The 24823-nt window shown below is 40.5% G+C and overlaps 2 protein-coding genes and 1 long non-coding RNA gene across 3 annotated transcripts; all 3 read right to left on the bottom strand.

The window, feature by feature from the left end:
* Positions 1-2897: 2897 nt before the first annotated feature.
* LOC138951239 (putative nuclease HARBI1) lies at positions 2898-7924 on the bottom strand. Its single transcript, XM_070322890.1, has 3 exons — positions 7714-7924; positions 6370-6553; positions 2898-3890 (listed from the first exon to the last, which is right to left on the bottom strand). The coding sequence occupies exons 2-3, from the start codon at positions 6499-6501 to the stop codon at positions 3627-3629; spliced, it is 396 nt and encodes a 131-aa protein (XP_070178991.1). The 5' UTR covers positions 6502-6553; positions 7714-7924; the 3' UTR covers positions 2898-3626.
* On the bottom strand, positions 6509-9410 carry LOC138950064 (uncharacterized). The gene is made up of 4 exons (XM_070321844.1): positions 9376-9410; positions 8689-8928; positions 7714-8257; positions 6509-6553 (listed from the first exon to the last, which is right to left on the bottom strand). Exons 1-4 carry the CDS (start codon positions 9408-9410, stop codon positions 6509-6511), a joined length of 864 nt encoding a protein of 287 aa, XP_070177945.1.
* Positions 9411-20237: 10827 nt separating this feature from the next.
* Positions 20238-24416, bottom strand: LOC138951238 (uncharacterized). Its single transcript, XR_011451067.1, has 3 exons — positions 24195-24416; positions 23509-23657; positions 20238-21632 (listed from the first exon to the last, which is right to left on the bottom strand). It is a non-coding gene; the product is annotated as an uncharacterized lncRNA (long non-coding RNA).
* Positions 24417-24823: the final 407 nt, after the last annotated feature.

The raw sequence follows: 24823 nt of genomic DNA, 5'->3' as shown, positions 1-24823 counted from the left end.
ATTGGTTCGTGACGTCGCGTCATCAACCGTTCATGAATGGCCCTTGTATGAATGGCATTCTTTCTGTTGGGATGACGTGTGAACCTCATCATTAGTGACTTGGAAAATCGGTCGGATTTAGGTATCCCCGAAGTCGGTCGGAATTGGATACACTTACCCTACACTCTTCCACACTGACAGGCGCGCGCGCACGTACGCACGCACATATGCAACAATAACAATGACAAAAATCAAACTTTTAAAAGCACTTGAAAGTTAATAAACAAAGCAACTATTGATTCCCTACGATTATATGATCGTGACTGGCTCTCTTTCCAAGTTGGAACGTTTTCAATCTGCTGTCTGACGTCATCAAAGTGTTGAAAAACGTACGGCGATGTCTATAAACCCTCACTTGACCACAACATTCACAATGCAGTGCATTCAAGGATTGAAAAAACCACTGGCGTTGATCAGACACAGTCACTGAATGTTGTTATTTTACAAATGAATCTGCTTAACATTTGGTAAGAAATGACCGTCAATAGTGCCGGGCGGTCGTGAGAATTCAAGGTTTTCAGAGACAGACAGTAAATAACGTGCTCTGAAATAAACACATGCCGAAAAATTCTTTAGTCAGCCAGTTGATCATCTGCCTGACAACGGATAGGAAGTATAACATTGGTCGCATCATGGCAATTTGCTGTGTATGGCGGTCATAGCAGACGATTTGTCTTCAGGACGGTCGTGAGAAAAAATGAGACAGACACCTTGCCCGAGTGACTAGACAGTAAATAACGTGCTCTGAAATAAACACATGCCGAAAAATTCTTTAGTCAGCCAGTTGATCATCTGCCTGACAACGGATAGGAAGTGTAAAATTGGTTGCATCATGACAATTTGCTGTGTATGGCGGTTATAGCAGACGATTTGTCTGCAGGGCGGTCGTGAGAAAAAATGAGACAGACACCTTGCCCGAGTTACTAGACAGTAAATAACGTGCTCTGAAATAAACACATGCCGAAAAATTCTTTAGTCAGCCAGTTGATTATATGCCTGACAACGGATAGGAAGTGTAAAATTGGTTGCATCATGACAATTTGCTGTGTATGGCGGTTATAGCAGACGATTTGTCTGCAGGGCGGTCGTGAGAAAAAATGAGACAGACACCTTGCCCGAGTGACAAAATGACCAAGCGCAAGTAGAATAAGCCGTAGTTAGCCTTTCAAAACCCTTTCATGTCGTGATTTGATGGAAATTGCTACTTATCAAAAGCATGTTACGTCCAAACCTTTTAACAGCCATTCCAACTGAACAGATTTGTAATTAACGTTTTTGAGACAGACACATTTAGAAAAAAGACCGTTTACTTCACATGCGATTGTATCGACTAAACATAAACACATTCATTGTTTTTTTTAACTAAGTGTGTTCATCTATCTCTGTTCTTTGGTTTCTAATGTACTTTTCACTGGATTTCTTTGTGTGTTTTTGTACTGGTGCCTTTGTCTATTGCAATGTGGCTAAAAAGGGAAATCGTGTCTGTCTCATTTCTCACGACCGACCTACCTTTTTCGCTGGTGGGAAATACAAACTTGACTTAAATTCGATCAAAGTTTATTTTTCATATGTAAATTCCGAAGACATTCGACACAGACCAGTGAAAATTCACGACTAAACAAAACGAAACATTTTATTTAATATCAAAGTCAGGGACATACCCGACTCTGAAGACTGTGAAACCTGTCTACTGCGAGAGAGTAGGGAAGAGCGAACCTTTGCATACTAACCAGTCTAACCAGAGGTAAGTTTTCATGTTTCATTCTTTTATTTAGAGTTTGCTGTGTGTACTCGTTTGCCGTGTCACTCACTCTCTGTAGTCTGTCAGTGTCATGCGTCATTATCAACATCCTCAAAGAGTCTAACTCTAAGTCAAACCACAGGCAGAAGGTATCGTTCACTGGACCACTACTTTCATAGAAAGACTACAAGGTATGTCACTCAGCTTCGAGTCGTCTGTGTTCTTGGAGTCGCTTCCTGCGGACAATTTTTTTGTTCAAGACGGTTGGCCTCTTCCCACAGTCTGTGTAAGGTCAAATAAATACAGTTGAATGATTGTTTTAACTATATGTACCTTTAATTTTCAGCTGCCGTACGCTTCAGGTTGTTTCTTTTGACGAAGCAAAGATATATCTGTAAGGACACACTAAAAATCTCTCTGAAAAAACCTTGATATTCAGTTCCAATAATGGCGTAGCATAAGCTATACTGGTGCCCAGACCGCGGAAAACAGAATAATCCACATTGCAGAGCAAAAGCGCACAATCCAGAAAACCAGGGCAGCCACAACCCCAACAGCTGAACACTCGCATGCGGAACGGGAATCCTGGCCCGGACAAGCTTATCAGTTATCTACTGGACAGACTAGAGATCCAAGCATACCATGAGCCTGCGGTCATCTTCCAAAACAAAGGACGAACAACATTTACAATGAAGGTAAATCTTCTGGTTGTTTATGTTGGAGCTACACATAGCTCATTGATTAACAACAATATGTGGAGACAAGTCTCACTGTATAACCATTGAGTGGCAAACATATGCTTGTGTATTTTATGAGTGGCACAATCCTGGTCAAAATTCAGTATGCTTCAGACAGTGATGCTTATCATATTGAACTAGGAAGATAGTGACTTTGCTGGTCATCATTGACATTGATCTAAATTAACCAATCAGTGCTTTATAACCAATTTTAAACTAGAACATTTGGAATTAATGGCGTTTAATTCAGAGGAATTTCTATCAATTTCCTCTCAACATCGTCAATTACTTAAGTTTGTGTGTAAGATAACCATAATTTTATTGTTTTGCTATACTAACTATCAATCACTGTAGTTGTATTTACTACGTTGTGTTGTGTTTTTTTTCATGTATTATGTTCTAAACTTTGTTGCTTATTATTGTACTATCGTTTTAGGGTCACAGTTATTTTACAAATATCATCTTCTAGTTTTGGTTTTGTGCTCAGCTGTTAGTGTGCCTCGCATTTCTCGCTTAGGTTGTCTCCCCCTTTTTGTAAACTCATATTTTTTAATTAGCATTTTTGGTTATTTGGTACGTCTGGTCATCTTATAACAAAAATGTCATTGAACTGAAAAAAGAAATAATAACTTAGTTTCATATTTGAACATTTGGCAGTATGTTTCTTGTGAGCCAGAAAGATCTCACCAGGAACCCAACCTTTACCCAGTTAATTCTACACATTAAAATTTAAATGGAAAATTACGAAACACATAAGAACATGCAACTAAATACACACTGGCAGTACTTGTTATCTACAATCAATTGATATACGGTATACGACACGTCCTTGAAACACATAGAACAGTTCTCAAGAAAGAACATTGGCAATTTCCAGTCTTTTTTGTGTTGCAGACATGCAGTGATCACCACCACATTGACCTCCGTCCTCGTCTTCATCTTCACTCTCCGACAAGTCAATGTCGTCCTCGTCCACGCCATTTTCTATGATAAAGTTATGTAGGACACATGCTGAAAAAATTAACATTGGAACTTCACGGATGTTCGTCATCTTGAGATCCTTCAGTCTGCGGAATTTTCCTTTCAACAAACCAATAGCCCGCTCCACGTCAACTCTTGTCCTTGCCTGGGCTCTGTTGTAGGCAGTTTCCACAGGGGTCAGATGGCCGTTGTCGCGGAATGGAACCAGCAGGTACTTGCGGAGACTGAGGGTAGGCCGAGTCCCAGATCATAAGGTACTCTGGAGGCAGCTTACTTGCGTCAGACTCCAACACTCCATGGAGATCTGAGTTGGGGAAAACTCGGCTGTCATGCACGGACCCAGTGTAACCCGTAAACACATCCAGAAAGAGGAGGTCTTTGTCGCATACAACCTGAAACAAGTCGCGTAAATCAATATAAAAATAATCTATCAGCCTGAAACTAAAAACCAACCACAACAGAGGCTACATGTATATCCTAATGCTTCGCTAGCCTAAACCATAAGACTGAGCTGAGCACAGCTCCTCTCTGCAGAACATGCGGATGAGGTGCCTACTGTCCCATATAATTCATTTATCATTGAGTGCATTTTCAGCGTAACCATGACATGCATATGAAATGATAACGAATAATCAAAAAATATCATGTCTTTGAAGCTGGTAAACATCCCCATTAGGCCAAAAAAAAAAAGGTCTGTTTACGGTAACATAGGCCAAAAAAATAGGGTCGGTAGGTCGGGATTTTTTTTTTTTTTTTTTTTTTTTCCCCAAATGCCCCAAAAAAAGTCTAGGGTCGCGCGAAAAAAATAGGGTCGGTCGGGTTACCGTAAACAGACCTATTTTTTTTTTTTGGCCTTATCACACCAGGGACTGTGTTCCGCCTTATTTCAGCCGGGCTCGTTGTTACTCCGTTTTCAGCCAGGCTCAGTGTCACGCAAACGAAAGTGTCTTCATAAAAACACAAACTATGACTTTCACACTGATTTAAGCTAAAATTGATGAATGTCAGTAGAAAGAAGAATAATTGTTTTCTTTGTAGACAGCTAAAAACGTCTTTTGCTTACCTGGTTAATTGACAATAGCCGAATGGAAGGCATGCATGCGGTTTTTTTAGTGAAAAATGAAGGTTCAACGTACATTTCTCTCAAACATGGATTTGAACAACAAATATTCCTCTATTTTTACTATTTTGGGTAAAGCTATAATCATCTGTATCAATTGCGTGCTTCAATGCATCCTCACTATGTCATAAGAAGCAATCAAAACAAGCAAGTGGTGTACGTTTTGTTCTGCGCTGGGCCTCCTGCATTTTTGCACTGGGCTTGCTTTTGTTCTGGGTGTCCAGCGCGGAACAAAACTCGCCTGACATGGGTTTTGGTTTTACTTCTCGTGCCTCAACGCAGGTTCGGGAAAATGCATCAGCATAACAGCAAGAAACTATAGAACAAACTTATGATACAGAAAAACCATAACATGATACCATTGCTTATCATTTTTTCAGTTTGATCAGCTTTTTTGCCCAAAAAGCAACAACCCGCATGTATTTCAAGCCGATGGGGGTCACATAATAAACCTTGTCAGATAAAAATAACACCAATAGAGCTCTAGACAAATTACTTAGGTTAGTGCTAAAAACATCCGTTCCTGGAAATGAGGTTTTTTTTAGAAGACATAGTTTGTACTTTAGTGCAGACACTTACGTTTGCGTGACACCAAGCCCAGCTCAAAACGAAGTAACAACGAGCCCGGCTGAAATAAGGCGGAACACAGTCCCCGGTGTGATTATCCATGCTTAGTCAAGAAATGCTTGAACAAATTTTTAATAAATTTGATCAGAAAGTGCTGCCTCAACTTTCACTAAAAGCGGTATATGACAAACAACAGGAAAAGAAAAGTCAGAGAAACGATGTGTAGGTACATTTTCATGATGGTTTTCTTGGAATAAATCCACACACCATCATAATTCATACTTGTCTGAACTCCCAATATCGGTTTAAACATTTAATATTTCTCACGTAAACCATCACAGATACTGTCAGGCTTTTACACACAGTACAAACACCCTTTCATTGAAACACTCACCCCTTGAGAACATAGGTGCTTTCCGTAAAAAGCGAGCAATTTTCACACAAAAATTGTTTTGCATGGTTTATCTTACCCCGGAGCCATCGACATCGTGAACTCTGTTATTCCACTTTCCCTTTTTGACAAAGCAGTCGTCAGGAATTTGAATGCGACTCGCTGTGAGCTTGTCTGCAATAGCACGTTATTATGTACCTCTGACTATGCACGAAACAAACGGCTGTGGTTCACAAGAACCCTCGTGATGACTTTTGACTATTCACAGGAACTGGCACACCTTACGTGAACCTGCTTCCGGGCGTTCCTTATTTTAACTTTAAATACTTCGAGTTTTAATGATCTTGTCTTGATGAAAAAATATTTATTTTATGATTTAAGAATGTTTGTGTAACACGCTGTCAATTTATTATTTAGATTTGAAAAGTTCGGTCTTGCGCCAAAACGCACCTCGGTCCGATTGTCTTGAAGACAATCCGCAACATTAAATCTTTGAAAATTACTCGCTCAGCCTCTTTACGTAGGGCACCTAGGATGTTCCCTTTGGTGAGCGTGATGGTTTACGGGAGGCGCACTTTGCCTTTAAATACTTGTCTTTAAATTCAAAGATTCATATAGTGACTTAAAATTACAGTAGATTCCAAAATTTATGAAATGACACTGCTAGTGTTACTCCAGTATTTCAATAGGGAATAAATACACAGGCACCATAATGGTCAGGTCCTCCAACCTTTCAGTTCTGCCAACATTAACAATCCACCTATCTGAAACAGAAAGTGATCAAATCTGTTACCTGGAGATGCATCGCTGGGAAACCTTTGTGGCAGATGTACGCGTCGCTGTTCTCAACCCTGGTTCCTGGTATCTTTATGTAGGTCCCACCAATCGCTCCAACTACGCCGGGAAACCAGCTCTGGCTGCCCATTTCCCAGCTAATCGAGCCAGGTCACATCTTGGTGGCCACTGGATGACATCTCCTGTAAAGAACAGAAAATTGCGTTAAAATATGCTGATCACAGTGTTAATTATATTCAAAATTATCTGACAGTTTACCCATGTCTGTACTATTTACAATTAAAGTTACAGGTCTCCCAGTCCCAGCCACACGCCGGGGAAGTGTTACGACAGAAAAAATTGCCGTTTGTTACGATAGCATTCTGCAGTCCCATAGTCAACAAGGTTTCGAGCCCGAAAGGTGTGTAACTTCCAAACTAATAATTATTGTGGCGTAATTATCGAAGCCAGCAAAGTTTATTTGTTCTCAGCGGATTTATGATTGCATGAGGATTAACATGTTATCGATTTAATTTTTGAGGCTTCTGTTTTAGATTTGTGACAGTCGTATTTGTTGAAATTGTTTGATTTGGGGATTTCTTTTTAAATGGTGGAGATTACAAGAGGCTTGAAGCAACAACGGTCATTTGATCAGGTAATGTGATGTATCATAACTGAAATGCATCAATAGCAGTGTCCCAATATTCAAGTGTGTTTGTGTCATCGGCTGAGGAAAAGAGCATGTGTATTTTTTTTGGTACGCGTCGCCGTGCTAGCAGTTACGACCGCCAGCGATGCACTGATACGGCCGCCCCACTTTTCTGTTACGACCGCCGTTTCGGCTAAGGCAGCCGGCAATCATTTTATTCGTTTAATAATGTTATTGCCAAAGTTTATGACAGTTTGCAAACAAATATGAACGGGTTGTGCACCGTCGTGTTATCAGGAATTTTGATTCCCTGCCCTCTTTTATTTAATATCGCATTCGTCACAGTTTATATCTAGAGTTGTTCTACTTCCAGTTAAGCGTGCACATAGTTTCAACGGGCATGTACATGACAAGTTCAAATGTCAATTGTCAAAATCAGTCGCTGAAAATCCAACTCGGTCTAAAAGACGGACATAAAGGAATCCCACTCACCAATTACTCGGGTGAGTCAGGGGGGAGATTGGGGTGGGGTGGGGGTTAATAACTAGGAGTCAAATTCAGATTAAAAAAAAGATTTGAACTGGGTATGCATTAATTACTGTTGTCAATATTTTTGAAGAAGAAAAATGCCTCTATACAAAACTTTGATTGTAATTAGTTACCTTGATGCGTCTATGAGTATGAGACACTGAACCGCCTAAATATCTTTCTTACCTGCACAATCTGTATATCCAGGACTTTCCCCAGTCCCTGTTCGATGAGAGTGTATGTGCCATATTTGGCACAGTGTCCTGGGCTATCTGACCGCCCATCACCAATCAGCTCTAGACTTCTTCCCTCGTCCTGAAGCTGCGAAATGAGCTCTGACTGCTCCCGTTTCCATTTTCTTTCCACTGTAGAAAAAATGAAGTGCCGCTGATGCCAGAAGAACTTGCTCTCCAAAATGTAACGCACATTGAGCAGGTAAAACAGCCGGAGAATTTTTTTCGGGCTGCAGCCAGAGAGCACAACAGTTGATGACAGGAGCAGGTTCCCGCAGGGCATCTGCTTTATGTACGGTTGGCTGGTCCACTCTCTGAAGAAACAGCACTTGGAGCAGTCTTGTCGGACGTGGATGCAAGATCCAACTGTCTTCGATATGAAGGCCTTCGCAGGGTGAGAGCATCGAGGACAACTCTCAAACAGCTGCATCAAGTTTGCCTGGAAGACAATGTACTTGTCTTCCAGGTCGGGGCTGGGTCTCGGCTCAGGGGCATTCCTAAAACACACAGGTTATACACTTTCTTAGCACATAAAGGGTTACTATGGAAACTACATGTGCCATACACAAGAACAAATTGTTTCACTGCTAGTGCTATGGATATAATTACTTCATGTTATACATGTCGCAATGACAGTGAAATCCAGTATAACAAAAACATTAAGATGAAATTAGCTTCTTACTTGTGATGAGAAATTAAGCTAAATAATGTCACAACAAAAATGTTTATTGACATGTTTTTGGTGTTTTCCCCCCATTTAATAGACAAAAAGGGGCTATGGCCAGTGAGATAAAGACCAGAGAGAGAAAGACAAAAACAAAGGACACAGTGATAGCAGCTAAAAATAGCTGACTGTCACCCAAAGTAACCCTTGACTTCTGTCTTACTTTTTAAAATGTAGAGAAGTAGATGTCTATTGAAAACTTACAAGAACTGCGGATCTTCTGGTTCACCTCCATCCTCGTCAGCAGGCTCGTCCTCTTCCGCAGGTGCAGCGCGCTGTCGTTCGTCTTTTCGTTCTTCCTTCCCCACACTCTCATCTGTTCCCACATTCTCATCTGTAGAACCGGCATTGTGTTTTAGAGGTGGGGCGTTGATCAGGTTGCATTGGACGCTGACATCCTTGGTTTCGGCAATGGCAGAAACATCTGAAGAACAAATGACATTGCTGATAATTGATAATTACAAAACAATGTACAGCAATAGCCGCGCTCTGTGAATAGCCGCGCTGCACAGCGCGCCGCGCTGCACAGCGCGCCGCGCTCTGTGAATCGCTTGCCATTTTATAATCCCCGATTTCCTTTTATCTTCTTTAACCAAAGTTCACCTAGCCTACATCAATTCTAATAAACATATATCACATATGTTCTGAAAAAGAGTGGCACTGGCACAAATTGACAAAACATATATATATGGGGATCTAAATCAAACCAAAGCCGAACATCTGATGGGACAATGTGATACTGAACAGCTGACTGGCAATGGCATGGTGACTTGTTTGAATCTGAATCTGATGCCTGTGTATGGATAAACTGATTTGCAGAAAATTTTCCTTACATGAATGTATCACTTCTACTGATCTAGATGAAAACTGTATTTCCTGTCACTCACTCACTGTGTCAGGTCACTCCCCAGAGGAAAGTTATTCATCTAAAGTTTGAAAAAACTTAGAGTAGACTTACTCGTGTTGCGAAAAAAACCAAAGTAGGTTTTTGGAACAAACAGTGTAGAGTCAATATAGGGAGGACAGAGGACAGAGGAAATTATAAGGCGACATCTTGAGTTCTAGTCTACCTACCTCGCAGTTCGTCGACGACACACGGTCTTCGAGTCACTTTCAAAGTGACTTTTGAGTTTTGTTTCCCCGGTGATCTGTTCTCCTTGGGTGCCCCGACATTTTTGACGCAGACCTTTGCTGGACGAATGGTCGGTACTGCTCCGGTTTTAAGTTTAAGAGTGTTTGAAAATCCCATTTTCCACTTTATGTGATTGACAAATAAAAGTTGTCCTCTTCAAAGTTTGCACACGGGTCCGGTGCTGCCTTTCGACGTCACAAAAGCGGTCTGACTAATTACTACGCGACCGCACGCGACCACACGCGACCTTGCACTACCTTGCGCGACCTCAAACTAAAGCATGTGCATGTAATTTTTTTTTTATATATAGTATCTTCACAACATTATCTGACTTTATACCAAGGGTTAAGTCAAAGAAATTATCAAAACTTGACTAAATGTAAAAAATAACGGAGCGACCCGAACTTCCCAGCGACTCATGATGGGACAAAGAAATGGAAATGAAAATGAAAATGAAATGATTTTTTATTTGAAAGCTAGAGGAATAGTTATAGGTTATTTTCACCCCTCTGAATTAATCAAATTAGCCTTTAGCTTTTATGTTCTCAGTTGAGTTGATGGTGGTCAATATTTATTATTTAGGCGACACACACGTACGGGCTCAATCATCAATTTTGTACATCAACGCCAACAGTGTTGTTGTCCAAAAATAAAAGATTTGCACTCCGTCCTAAAACTGAACGATAGTTCAAAGTTAAAGGGGTATTGACCAAAGTGCTTTTGATGAACAATGAAACACTCCCCCCAAAATAATTATGTTCATGGTTTTTATTTTATTGTGTAAAAAGCATGCTGATACCGGGATGCAGTATACGTTAAATGTAAATGATATGATGCTGAATATTTAAATGTGAACCAGAAAAGATGCATCTTTTAACTTAATGGCGCCGTTAAAAACAAAAACTAATTTCTTGGTTACAAAAGCAAATGAACCTTAGTAGTCGATAGTGTAGTACTATTTGTCACTTTATTAGAGGTTGGTTGACTGAGTTACCGACTTCTCCGCTTTAATTCCTTTTTCAGTTTTCTCTTCACACTTTTCGTTTTCATGCGATACGTACGTGTAACATTTTCCCCGGCCTCGCACATGATGGACAGCATTCATTGGAGCGATATGTTTTCACCGGGTTTTCACAAAATTGTTTTTCATGCCACGCTATTATCGATTACCTCAAAATAAAACAAGTCGCGTAAGGCGAAAATACAACATTTAGTCAAGCTGTCGAACTCACAGAAAGAAACTGAACGCAATGCAATTTTTCAGCAAGACCGTATACTCGTAACATCGTCAGTCCACCGCTCGTTGCAAAGGCAGTGAAATTGACAAGAAGAGCAGGGTAGTAGTTGCGCTGAGAAGTATAGCACGCTTTTCTGTACCTCTCTTCGTTTTAACTTTCTGAGCGTGTTTTAATCCAAACATATCATATCTATATGTTTTTGGAATCAGGAACTGACAAGGAATAAACTGAAAGTGTTTTTAAATTGATTTCGAAAATTTAATTTTGATCATAATTTTTATATTTTTTAATTTTCAGAGCTTGTTTTTAATCCAAATATAACATATTTATATGTTTTTGGAATCAGAAAGTGATGAAGAATAAGATGAACGTAAATTTGGATCGTTTTATATAAAAAATATTTTTTTAACAATTTTCAGATTTTTAATGACCAAAGTCATTAATTCATTTTTAAGCCACCAAGCTAAAAATGCAATACCAAAGTCTGTACCAATACTCTCTCTGTGCCTCATTGTGCTTCTCTCTCTCTCTCTCTCTCTCTCTCTCTCTAGAGCTCTCTCTCTCTCTCTCTCTCTCTCTCTCTCTCTCTCTCTCTCGCCCTATATGCCTCTCTCTCTCTCCCTCTCTCCCTGAATGTTTTTGCCCCTCTCTCTCTTTCTCTCGCTGTCTCTTTGTTCCTCTCTCTCTCACTTCCTCTATCTCCTTCTCTGCCTCTTTGTGCCCCTCTTTTCTCTCTCTCTCCCTTCCTCCCTCTCTCTAGAGCTCTCTCCCCCTCCGTCTCTCTCTCTCTCTCTCTCTCCCTCCGTATCTCTCTCTCTCTCTCTCTCCCTCCGTCTCTCTCTCCCTCCGTCTCTCTCTCTCTGTGCCTCTGTGTGCCTCTCTGTCTCCCCCTCTTTCTCTGCCTCTGTGTGCCCCTCTTTTGGGTGTAACTGTCGACGATTAAAGGAAATGACAAACGTAAAATATGTTTGTTTCGATCACGCGGTATCCGTCTGGGGTAATCGATATAAAAACAAAGTAATAAGTCTCAATCTTAGCGTTTGCTTATTTATTTGTCATTACTATATCATTTTGTATGCGGTGACGATGCCCCCGACAGACAGAATTTAAATGAATTGAATTGATATAAAATCTTCTTTTTTTTAAACTCGATAAATGGGGGGTTTTTCCCGCGCTAACTTCATCAGAGAAGAGACAATAACAGGATCGCCGCTTTTGAATTTCCTATTTTCTGTGTAAATTTTTTCACACGTACTGAACTTATTCAGATCTGAGATGCCGATGAGTATGTCACATCGGCTGTTCCCTGAGTCGTAAATGAGTAAGTGGACCAATGCTTAGGTCTGCTCTTTTGTCGCGGCTTGTGAAAGCGACACTGTCGCGACCAGCTTCCACTTAAATACTTATCAAGAGCCAGATGTTTTTCAGTAAACGATTGTGATCATCAAAGCTTCGCGTGTTCAACACCTACCCGCCACATTGCGCAATACAGCCATAAACAGAATCCGAATCATCCGATGTTGAGAATGAACGAAACCTTGACATTTATGAGAAAATCAATTTCAATTTGGATGAGAGTGATCAAAATTATGCGAGTCAGCAATCTGTTCTGTCTGTCTGTCTGTCTCTCTCTATCTCTTTCTCTCTCTCTCTTTCTCTCTCTCTCTCTCTCTCTCTCTCTCTCTCTCTCTCTCTCTCTCTCTCTCTCTCTCTCTCTCTCTCTCTCTCTCTCTCTCTCTCTCTCTCTCTCTCTCTCTCTCTCTCTCTCTCTCTCTCTCTCTCTCTCTCTCTCTGTCAGTGTTCATTATAAAAGCTTTAATAACACATTTACTCATGCATGTGTATTCAGCATTGTTTTCACTACGTTACAGTCATATATTTGTGTATAATATGTAATATGTAAATATTCATATGTTGTTGTTTTTCTCTACCTTTTTTTCTACGTGAATATCCGTGTAAATAATTATGGGCTGGTTGAAAAAAAGCTCGTTGTATTGCTTATGCCACAACTCTCAAAAAGTAAAATTTGATTTGATTTGATTTGATTTGATCTCTCTCTCTCTCTCTCTCCCTCTCTCTCGAGCTCTCTCCCCCTCTGTCTCTCTCTCTCTCTCTCTCTCTCCCTCTCTCTCTCTCTCTCTCGCTCCGTCTCTCTCTCCCTCCGTCTCTCTCTCTGTGCCTCTGTGTGGCTCTCTCTCTCTCTCTTTCTCTCTCTCTCTCTCTCTCTCCCTCCCTCCCTCCCTCTCTCTCGAGCTCTCTCCCCCTCCGTCTCTCTCTCTCTCTCCCCCTCCGTCTCTCTCTCTGTCTCTCTCTCTTTCTCTCTCTCTCTCCCTCCCTCCCTCTCTCTTTCTCTCTCTCCCCCTCCGTCTCTCTCTCTCTCTCTCCCCCTCCGTCTCTCTCTCTCTCTCTCTCTCTCTCTCTCCCTCCCTCCCTCTCTCTCGAGCTCTCTCCCCCTCCGTGTCTCTCTCTCTCTCCCCCTCCGTCTCTCTCTCTCTCTCTCTCTCTCCCTCCGTCTCTCTCTCCCTCCGTCTCTCTCTCTGTGCCTCTGTGTGCCTCTCTCTCTCTCCCCCTCTTTCTCTGCCTCTGTGTGCCCCTCTTTTTGGTGTAACTGTCGACGATCAAAGGAAATGGCATACGTAAAATAAGTATATCTTTACAATGGCCAAAAGAAAAACTGACCTTAAATCGATCTTTTTTTGATCGTAAGATTTCTATGCGGATCTTTCAAATGTAGGCTATGTTTGTTTCGATCACGCGGTATCCGTCTGGGGTAATCGATATAAAAACAAAGTAATAAGTCTCAATCTTAGCGTTTGCTTATTTATTTGTCATTACTATATCATTTTGTATGCGGTGACGATGCCCCCAACAGACAGAATTTAAATGGATTGAATTGAATTAAAATCTTTTTTTTTTAACTCGATAAATGGGGGGTTTTCCCGCGCTAACTTCATCAGAGAAGAGACAATAACAGGATCGCCGCTTTTGAATTTCCTATTTTCTGTGTAACTTTTTCCACACGTACTTAACTTATTCAGATCTGAGATGCCGATGAGTATGTCACATCGGCTGTTCCCTGAGTCGTAAATGATTAAGTGGACCAATGCTTAGTGGTCTGCTCTTTTGTCGCGGCTTGTGAAAGCGACAGTGTCGCGACCAGCTGCCACTTAAATACTTATCAAGAGCCAGATGTTTTTCAGTAATGAACAAAACCTTGACATTTATGAGAAAATCAATTTCAAATTTGGATGAGAGTGATCAAAATTATGCGAGTCAGCAATCTGTTCTGTCTGTCTGTCTGTCTGTCTGTCTGTCTGTCTGTCTGTCTGTCTGTCTCTCTCTCTCTCTCTCTCTCTCTCTCTCTCTCTCCCTCTCTCATTCTCTCTCTCTCTCTCTCTCATTCTCTCTCTCTCTCATTCTCTCTCTCTCTCTCTCTCTCTCTCTCTGTCAGTGTTCATTATAAAAGCTTTAATAACACATTTACTCATGCATGTGTATTCAGCATTGTTTTCACTACGTCACATATATTTGTGTATAATATGTAATATGTAAATATTCATATGTTGTTGTTTTTCTCTACCTTTTTTTTCTACGTGAATATCCGTGTAAATATGTGATTAGATTAGTCCCCTCTCTGGGCGAGGGCTGGTTGAAAAAAAGCTCGTTGTATTGCTTATGCCACAACCCTCAAAAAATAAAATTTGATTTGATTTGATTTGATTTGATCTCTCTCTCTCTCTCTCTCTCTCTCTCTCTCTCTTTCTTTCTCTCTCTCTCTCTCTCTCTCTCTCTCTCTCTCTCTCTCTCCCTCCCTCTCTCTCGAGCTCTCTCCCCCTCCGTCTTTCTCTCTCCCCCTCCGTCTCTCTATCTCTCTCTCTCTCTCTCTCTCTCTCTCTCTCTCTCTCTCTCTCTCTCTCTCGCTCCGTCTCTCTCTCCCTCCGCACATCCATCAGCATCTCAGGTATGCCAGGAACCCACACAGCGCACTCACATCCCTGATGTGCCTTGCGCTAATGCTACCACCACACACTCTAAAACAACGTTATCGTTGGCTACGCTTAATGTCGAAGGCATCTGGAACTTTTTGAGAGATACAGATATCACAACCTTGTTAAAGTACGACATTCTCCTTTTCACGGAAACATTTAGTGAACTGGTACCGAACTCGTTATTACAGTGTCAATCCCATGTAATTTTCCCATCCCCAGCTGTAAAAGTGTCAGACAGTATTCATGCGCGGCGATTGGGGGGAATTATGTTTCTAGTGAGAAAGGAGTTGTGTAAGTACATTAAGCAGATTGAGATAGAAACGGATAATATTATTGTGTTGAAGTTGTCTCACCATGTCTTGGGGATCGACACTGACTGTTTGCTAATCGGTGCTTATCTCCCACCAGAATCAGCCCCATATTACGAAGAGACAGATATATATAATGGTGTTTCACTTCTTGAAGATAGTCTTTTAGAAGCTGTGAGGGAATGTGGATATCTGCCAATGATAATTTGTGGTGATTTGAACTCAAGAACTGCATCTCTGAACGTTAAAAACACAGACCCGATTGCTGATCTTTCCGACATTACTGCCCGCGTCAGTGACATTGATGACCTTAAGATGCCGAGAGTTTCCATGGACAAAGTTGTGAATGCGTTTGGCCGATACCTTCTTAACATTTGCGAAGAATTTGGTCTAGTGATTCTGAATGGATTACAGAAAGCAGGCTTCCCTGGAAATTTCACATACATATCACAAAGTGGCAGCAGCGTTATTGATTATTTTATTGTTTCTCAAAAATGACGTTCACTTTGCGAACATTTAAAAGTTGTGCCCATGGTTGAGACCAAACATTTATTGGTGGAATTGTTTATTGCCACTAAGAATGGCGTGTGTTACCCCAAAACCCATGGTAAACAATATTCTTGTTCGAAATACCAATGGAACGAAGAGAAATGTGCAGAGTTTCACTGTCACATGCAGAGCGACCATGTTAAAGGTATTATTGAAGAAGCAACGGTGCTCATTGATATTGATGTCAACCAGTCGCTTGCAAAGTTTAATGAAAGTTTGTTTTATGCTGGAGAATGCATGAGAAAGGTTATATTTGTCGGCTCAGAAAAAAGAAGAATTTGGTTTGATCTTGAATGTAGGCAGAGCCGTCAAGTTGTTTGGCAACTCCTTCGCAGGGCTAGCCATTCGGACGAAGATGAAGACAGATTGCAGTATTCTCAGAAGCGCAGAGAATATAAAGAGTTGTTGAGGCAAAAAAAGGAATTATATAAAGATTCTGTGGTTGAGTCATTGCATGCAAATTTAAAGGACCCTAAAAAGTTTTGGGAAACAGTCCGTTCAGTGCGACCATCTCTTGGTGGACAATGCAACATATCGATGGAACAGTGGTATGAGCATTTTCGTGATGTTTTTGGTACCGTACCACCTGCGGAAACAAATACCCCAGGTAATGAAGGTGATCAAAGTTTTGAGCAAGGAGAGCTGAGAAATTGTGACTCTTTAAACCAATTGATCACACATGATGAGGTAATGCGTGCAGCCCGGGCGCTAAAAAATGGAAAGGCAGCTGGCCCAGATGGGTTGATTAACGAGTTTTATAAGAATGGTATTGATATACTTTTGCCTTTTTTGACCAATTTTTTTAATCATTTATTTGACAACGGTTTGTTTCCCGATGAATGGTCACACTCGATTTTGCACCCAATTCATAAGAAAGGAGATATTGATTCACCGGATAATTATAGAGGTGTTTCGTTGCTGAATGTATGCAGCAAATTATATAGTTTTATTTTGAATAAACGTATTTCTGATTGGATAGAAGAGAACGAAGTTGTTGGGGAGGAGCAAGCTGGTTTTCGCCAAGATCACTCTACAGTAGATCACATATTTACACTGTTTGGAACCGTACAGAAACAGTTGTTGAGACATAGAAAACTGTATGCAGCCTTTATAGATTTTCGGAAAGCGTTTGACTCTGTTCACAGGGATAAACTATGGAAAGTACTGGATCAGAATGGCATGAGTGGAAAGATTGTTTTAGCCCTTAAAAGTATGTATACGACAGTGAAAACGTGTGTTCGAGCAGGAGGTGAACTTTCAGATGTATTCATGTGTCCAGTCGGCCTAAAACAGGGTGAAAACTGCTCACCGATTTTGTTCTCATTGTTTATTAACGAATTAACCAAAGACATTATGGCAAATGGAAGACACGGTATTCAATTGTCACCGGATTTAGTCGAATTATTGATTTTGTTGTTTGCGGATGATGTGGTTTTAATCTCTGATAGTGTCATCGGTTTACAAAACCAGCTAAATGTTTTATTGACCACCTCAAAGAAGCTTCAGGTAGTCGTAAATATGGCTAAATCGAACATAGTTGTGTTTAGAAACGGTGGTCATCTAGCATTACGAGAAAAATGGTTCTTTGGTGATAGTGAAGTGAAAGTTGTAAACATGTATAAATATTTAGGAGTCTATATGTCCACAAGAATCTCTTTCTCCCACACTCTAAACGACCTTGCTGATCGCGCGAGAAAGGGAGTATCAGCTATCCTCAAACTTCTTTGGAGTATTGGGGAATATTCTCCTGATACATTTTTTAAACTGTTTGACAGTCAAATACAACCGATCTTGACGTACGGTTCGGAGGTCTGGGGACTCTCTGCTGATCAACAAATTGTTGAAAGAGTACATTTGTCTGCCATTAAAAGGTTTGTCGGTGTCCATTCGAAGTCACCAAGGCATATAGTTTACGGTGAAACAGGACGTTATCCTCTGTTTGTGGTGACGCACATAAAGTGTATGAAGTTTTGGCTTCGATTAACTCGGATGGATGGCAACAGGTACCCCCAGAAAGTGTATAATATGCTACTGTCTATACAAAGGCAAAATTACACGACATGGGCTTGTAACGTGCGCAACAACTATTTTTTGAGGGGGGATTGTACTTTAAATCAATATTTCTAACTTGATTCTGTTTCCAGATGCTGATTCTGAACTCGATGCTCAATTTGAATGCTCTGACGTTTCTGATGATGACAACAAAGTCCCTCTCAACGTGACAGGTAGGTCCTATATGCACAGCTAAGCAGGCAGCTACCCTGCGATTTAAGTGGGAATTTCAGTATGGCAATAGCACACAATATTTCTTGTCTATTTTTTTCAAAGAAACTAGTTTCTGTGTGTGTTTTGTTTTGCTTGAATAATTGGATATCTACCATATATAGTACTTTCAGGACTGTAAGGTGCTACTGTTTTCCCCAATTTGGACCCATGTGCCTTATTCAGTTATTGATCTCTTTACCTATTGTATGGCTAAAGAAGGGAACACTTGTATGAATGTATCCGTAAACGCACCAAGACTTACTTAGAAAAATTGAAGTCGTGCATCGTCAATATGACTACAATCACAAACCGAATAAGGGGAAATCATGTCAATTTGGTGGTCTGGATCATCAGCTGTTGCTCATTCGCTATAATGGTCTACTTGACAAAGCCCGTCTTCATGTGCTTCTTTGTTTCTTTATACCTAGTGTAGACAACATGTAGGCGTTTGCAGACCGTTTATTGTATTGCTGTTGTTTGTTTGTGAGTAAACTATGGTGTGACCTCAATTGTTTGAAATTTGTTGCGTATGTTCTACTTTGTGTAAGGTGTTTCTCCATGCCCCCAGAAGAACCGACATTATATTAAATCCTTCATACCCTGAAAATACTTGCATACTAGATGTTGTTTCTTATTGTAATGATTGGGAACAGGCAAGCTCTTAAATTGTGCAAGCCTTCAGAAAACTGTCAAGTCTGATTTGCTAGAACAAGCGATATTAACACGTTATTAAGATGAATATTTGATTAAATATGTGCAGGAACTACTTCAGCAGATTCATATGGCCAGTCTCACAATGCAAGGAAGGTGAGTAAATTGAATTATGTCTTTCCCACCTGTTCTGTGTTTAGTGTCAGCCGTGATTGCCTGATGAGAATTTGAAAACATGTTGCTAACTAACATGAACCCAACCATGAAACGTGATGTAGGTGAGTAGCCCATCTAGAAAAACGAACCTGTTCTAATTCCGAATTAGAACAGGTTCTTTTTTCTAGATGGGCTACTCACCTACATCAAGTTTTATGGTTGGGTTCATGTTAGTTTGCAACATGTTTTCACATAGAAAATGGTGGGCACCTGAACAAATATCTGCACATTACAATGAAGTCTTACTTTGTGATCTGATGGTTTAATAACCCCCCCCCCCCACCCCCCAAGACGAAGCTCACATAACTACCAACTACACAATTTCCTTACAGAATCAAACAATGGGAAGAATCAGGATTCAGCAGTGCTAGGTCGTTGAGGGGGATAGCTATCACTAGGCACTCAGCAATGAAAAGTTGAGGTTTTCACGGACATTAACAAAATCCGGTAACCTACGGACAGTAAATTTCACAGGGAAGGGAACAAGAACGTCAAAAATGGAAAAGTATGTTTTTTCTTTCAAACCATTGATAGAGCTCTGAACACTGGGCGAAAAGTGGCGTTTTGTATCTTACAAAACTACTCAAAATCCCAACAAAACTTCAAGTTTCAATGGGTTTATCACATTTTGGTGTTCACGACAACGCCAGATTTTGATTGGATTTTGTTGAAGTTATCGCAGCGAAATTGCCTGGAATTTCAGCGCGTTTTGCGACGGTCAAAACATCATGTTAAACCATGTTACAGCATGTCTGTAACATGCAAAAATTCCAAGTTTTGATGGCATTAAAGCTTTGGTTTAACGCCAAGTAACATCATGTTATCGTAGACTTAACTTGCAAAACTGCTTGTTTTGGTGGTGTTACAGCTTGCTTGTAATGTAATTAACATCATGTTATCGTAGACTTAACTTGCAAAACTGCTTGTTTTGGTGGTGTTACAGCTTGCTTGTAATGTGATTAACATCATGTTATCGTAGACTTAACTTGCAAAACTGCTTGTTTTGGTGGTGTTACAGCTTGCTTGTAATGTGATTAACATCATGTTATTGCTGGTATAACATGCAAAACCCCATGTTATGTTGGTGTTAAAGCTTGCTCAAATGCCTATTAACTCCATGTTATGTTGGTGTTAAAGCTTGCTCAAATGCCTATTAACACCATTTTAGTTGGTGTAAGGCTTGATTATTAATGTAAAAAAACACCATGTTATGACGTTCACATAATTGTTTTCCACTGGATGGAATTTTGTGGAAAAGAAAGCATGTTGTTTGGGAATTGTGTGCGGGTTTCATGCTTGGATATTGCACTATGCTGACTTGTCACAGGTCAATTTACATTTAACAATATTAGTTTTCAAATGCATCATCCTTCACACATTATGTAAACATCTTTAACATTAACACTTTGGTTGTAAAATGATTGCACTTTATTCAAACAGGACAAAAACAAAAATGCTGATTCACAATGTACAATAGCAAAGGACTATTTTGAGTGGAGACAGTGTTCATCCACACTATAGATGCCCTGTGAAAACATTGGCCATAGATATATGTGAATTACTTCCCTTGGGTATGAACATGTATGAATGATTAAATGGGTGAAAGAAGGCCACACAAAATGAAAATCAGTAAATAACAAAATCACTTCCCTTGTGAGTAAGAACAGTCATACCATGTTCCAACTTTTTGCTAAAAATTCGCCCACAATGTGACCTTCAAAGTTAAAAAGGGGTAACTGAACTTCATGTTTGGATGTCATGGAGTCATGGAGTCCAACATGAAGAAATGTATAAGAACACAAGAATGTATGCATGACAAAGAACAAATGTTTATTTTTGAATGTTTTATGTATGTTATTATTACGGACACAAAAGCTCAGCAATGCAATTTCTCTTTTAGAGATTAATAAAGTTATTTTATTGTATTGTATTGTATTGTATGTCAGTAAATTTTGAAAGCCCTAGATTCATAAACATCTGAAAACTGCTCAACGTCTTTGCATCACGGCACATTAATAAAAGTAAGAGTTAGTAAGACTGGCCTAACTGCTATGGTGAGGCAGTAATAACTCGTTGATGAAGAATTATTTGAATTCTGAATTTCGAACAAACAAATAGTGTCCTTCCAAACCCCCTTTTCAGGCCTCCAAGAATAAAAAAATAAGCTGGTCTTAAAAAGGAGGAAATCTGCTTAATATCTAGGTAAATGTACAACAGGTTGTGAACAGAAAATCCAAAAATGTAAGGTCTGAAAAGCGGGGAAGTTTGAAAAGGGGGGAAGGGGGGGACCTAAAATGTGACGATCATAACAACCATAATTTATCTAACAAAGTTCATTCTGAAATCTTCTTCAGCGTTTGATTATGGAGAGACTAAATCCTCAGTTCAGATGTGGCCTTAACTCCTTGTCTCCCAGGTACACACAGTCACTATGTACATTGCATCTGTTATCATTCGGCACATATCCGCATCCTGCTTAGACTGTTAGCTTCAGTCGCTTCCTGTAACGTTGATCTAACGCCAGGATTCTAGCCTGTTGATACAGTTTCTACAATTCTGAGTGACCTGCTGCAGCACAGCTGGTCTCGGCTTAAAAAATCTTGGTCAACATAGATGGGGTACAAAGTGTTAAAATAAAGCGTCCTTCCAAAGTTGATGACAGGTCCCCAGAGTATTCACAAAATTATATGGTACTGGAACTGGAAGCCTTGCACGGCGACGAAAAAGATGTCCACGCCTACATGAAGAAGCATCCTTCACGGCTTCAGCGGAAACAGTCGGCTGGGGATGAGGACAGCACCTATGTAAAAAATATAGACAAGAACAAAATATATGTCAATGGGAAAACAAAGAAACAAGTAGAGAAGGACCTCCCCACCTTTACACAGTGAAAATGAAAAACACATGTGAATGTACTTATGTTTTAAATCTCCCCCCCCCCCCACCCCCCAATTAAGACCAATTATCCAAGATATATTTCAGTCCTCAAAGGAGAATTTCACTGTTCTCACGGAACCCTGAAGACAAGAAGAGCAAACGCTCGATCGAGTCACTTTCGCAGTTCTGAATATTATATGAGGCATCAGATGGACAGGAAGAAATTGCTATTCACAACACAATGAGTCACGTTCACATACAATTTGAGCCCGGTCACTTTTATAGTTTCCGAGAAAAGCCCAACGTTAAGTTGTGTGTTGCCGAACAGAAAAGGCTAGTTATCTCCCTTGTTTTTCTGATAACGTTCGTAAAAGGCTACATATGTAAATACTTTGATGTAAAGAATAATCCTACAAAGTTTCAATCACATCCGATGAACTTTGTCAAAGATATAAAATGTCTAATTTTTCCTTTGACGCTGACCTGTGACCTTGAAAAAGGTCAAAGGTCAACGAAACCATCGTTAAAGTGTAGAGGTCATTGGAGGTCACGACTAAACAAAATATGAGCCCGATCGCTTTGATAGTTTCCGAGAAAAGTCCAACGTTAAGGTGGTGTCTACGGACGGCCGGCCGGCCGGACAGACTAACACTGACCGATTACATAGAGTCACTTTTTCTCAAGTGACTCAAAAACTGAGCTGTGCTAATATATTACATAACTGTAAACATCCCTCAAATTCAATATTGCAAGCCACTATACATTTCTCATAAAGGCACTTCATGCTCACGTGTGAAAACTAACATAAGTTTACAAGTGTGTATCTACTTATAATAATAATAATAATAACGGGCATTTATAAAGCGCCTTATCAGAAGTTCAAAGCGCGTGACAACAATACGTGTATAAAAAATTCATACAATCACTGTCAGATTCAAACAACACATCATGCACATCTCACATCCCCAGACTCTATGCTAAGGCCAAAAAAAAAGAAGTCTGTTTACGGTATCCCGACCGACCCTATTTTTTTGCGCGACCCTAGACTTTTTTTGGGCATTTGGGGGAGAAAAAAAAAATCAAAATTTTAAAACAAAGTTTGTTTTTTGGCAAAATAATTTGATGTTTTTTGGAGAAAAAAAAAATCCCGACCTACCGACCCTATTTTTGGGGGCCGATGTTACCGTTGGCCTAAGGAACTATCCGTAATGTTGTTGGAACAAGTGAGTTTTCAAATTGGACTTAAAAGATGAAATGTATGGAGAGTGACGTAATAGAAAGGGGAGTGAATTCCATAACTGAGGGCCATGATATGAAAACGTGCGGAAGCCATGAGCCTTGCGTTTAAAGCAACCTTGACGGAGAAGTCGAGCATCAGCAGAAGAATGAAGGGTGCGAGAGGGAGTGTAGAGGGAGACCAGTTCCGAAAGATAGGCAGGTGCCGATTCAGAGATGATCTTGTAGCAGAAGCAGGCAGCTTTATACCTAATACGTTGAGACACAGGAAGCCAGTGAAGTTCTTTCATGAGAGGAGTGCTGCAGAGTGTTGTACTTTTTGCAAGGGTTGGAGAGTGGAGTCAGGGCAGCCTATGAGAAGGGATTTGCTGTAATCTAATCTACACAGAATGCAGGATGTAACGAGAGTTTTAGTGGCATCAACAGTCAGAAATGTTCTTGTGGAACCTATTCTTCTAGTTCTAATGTAGTACCTGTTTGTAGTGAACTCACCAGCAGGAGTATTGCATACATAATTACGCATTACTGAATTAAAGTAACTATTTTCAAAGCTTCTCGCTTACCTTGGAATAGTGTCAAGCAGCTTATGTTGTGTCTAGATCAGCAATCAGATCTTCACACTCAGCCTGCACTTGCTGAAAACTGGACATGCCTGTATCTCAATCAAGCTGTTGTTGCGGAGACAACGGAATCATGCTCAAGTCAGGTCCAACTGAAATAAAAGCATATTGTTAGCTGATAAATGATTTGATCAAGCAAAACCATGCGGTATTTTTTTAATAAAATATTTTGTATACCCCGCTAATGCAAAAATAATGTACTTATTTACTATTAGCATTAATTTTAGCTGGTCATTCAAACCAGAGCTTGTTCTAGAACTCCACAAGAACAACAATGGCAGTTGGCAATGGCACTGGCAGAATACAGATCAAAACAATATTAGTATTAGCCTCACCAAGGGTTGACTTCCCATCAAAATGAATGACGGACTGAATCAAACTTCAGAGACATTACAATTTTTCACAACGATTTTTTCAGCAAACAGCCACGTTTTAATACCTGTACAAATGTATCAGTGATATCACTATGAGTATGACAGTATGACAGTGTGGTAAGCTTACCGACGATTCGTTCAGTATAGTCTTTCTATGTAAGTAGTGGTCCAGTGAACGATACCTTCCGCCTGTGGTTCGAGACAGAGATTAAGTTGAAACTTAATTCGAGAAGCCAAACACTGACGAATACTTACGTATTTTGAGCAAAACCCACGCACGTCGACCACAAGTTGATGTCTGCTGGAGTACGTAATCATAACGTAGAGGACAACAGTTTCACTTGGCTGGCTTCGGTTATTCCCACCTGTATCTGTTCCTTGCTGTTCTCCAAGAGACACCATGGTGCAGCAAGCTGAAGGGTGTCCTGTCGTATTTCCTCGAAGTTGTAGTAGGCAACCAGGTCCAGGAGCAGGAGGTGGGGGGCGACTGACCTGCAGCAGAATTCAAATCAATTAGTCAAGTCACTATGACATATCTTTATTGTTATCGCCACACGACGGGCGCTGTGGCGGGGTGGTAAGACGTCGGCCTCGTAATCGGAAGGTCGAGGGTTCGAATCCCGGCCGCGGCCGCCTGGTGGGTTAAGAGTGGAGATTTTTCCGATCTCCCAGGTCAACTTGTGTGCAGACCTGCTGTGACTTATCCCCCTTCGTGTGTACACGCAACCACAAGACCAAGTGCGCACGGAAAAGATCCTGTAATCCATGTCAGAGTTCGGTGGGTTATGGAAACACGAAAATACCCAGCATGCTTCCTCCGAAAGCGGCGTGTGGCTGCCTAAATGGCGGGGTAAAAACGGTCATACACGTAAAAACACGAGTGT

Source organism: Littorina saxatilis, linkage group LG16 (genome assembly GCF_037325665.1).
Source record: "Littorina saxatilis isolate snail1 linkage group LG16, US_GU_Lsax_2.0, whole genome shotgun sequence".
NCBI lineage: Eukaryota > Metazoa > Mollusca > Gastropoda > Littorinimorpha > Littorinidae > Littorina > Littorina saxatilis.
The sequence above is the reverse complement of the archived record's forward strand: the minus strand, read 5'-3'. Positions and strand labels throughout refer to the sequence as shown.

Bases quoted from the DNA above. Each gene is read 5' to 3' on its own strand.
- LOC138950064 (XM_070321844.1), bottom strand. From the start codon at position 9,410: ATGAATAACTTTCCTCTGGGGAGTGACCTGACACA. The intron at 8,929-9,375 runs GTGAGTGAGTGA...ATCAATTATCAG, and splicing joins CTGGGGAGTGACCTGACACA to CAATGTCATTTGTTCTTCAG. The intron at 8,258-8,688 runs GTAAGTTTTCAA...TGTGTGTTTTAG, and splicing joins CCAGAAGATCCGCAGTTCTT to GAATGCCCCTGAGCCGAGAC.
- LOC138951239 (XM_070322890.1), bottom strand. From the start codon at position 6,501: ATGGGCAGCCAGAGCTGGTTTCCCGGCGTAGTTGGAGCGATTGGTGGG. The intron at 3,891-6,369 runs GTAACAGATTTG...GACTTGTTTCAG, and splicing joins TCCCAGCGATGCATCTCCAG to GTTGTATGCGACAAAGACCT.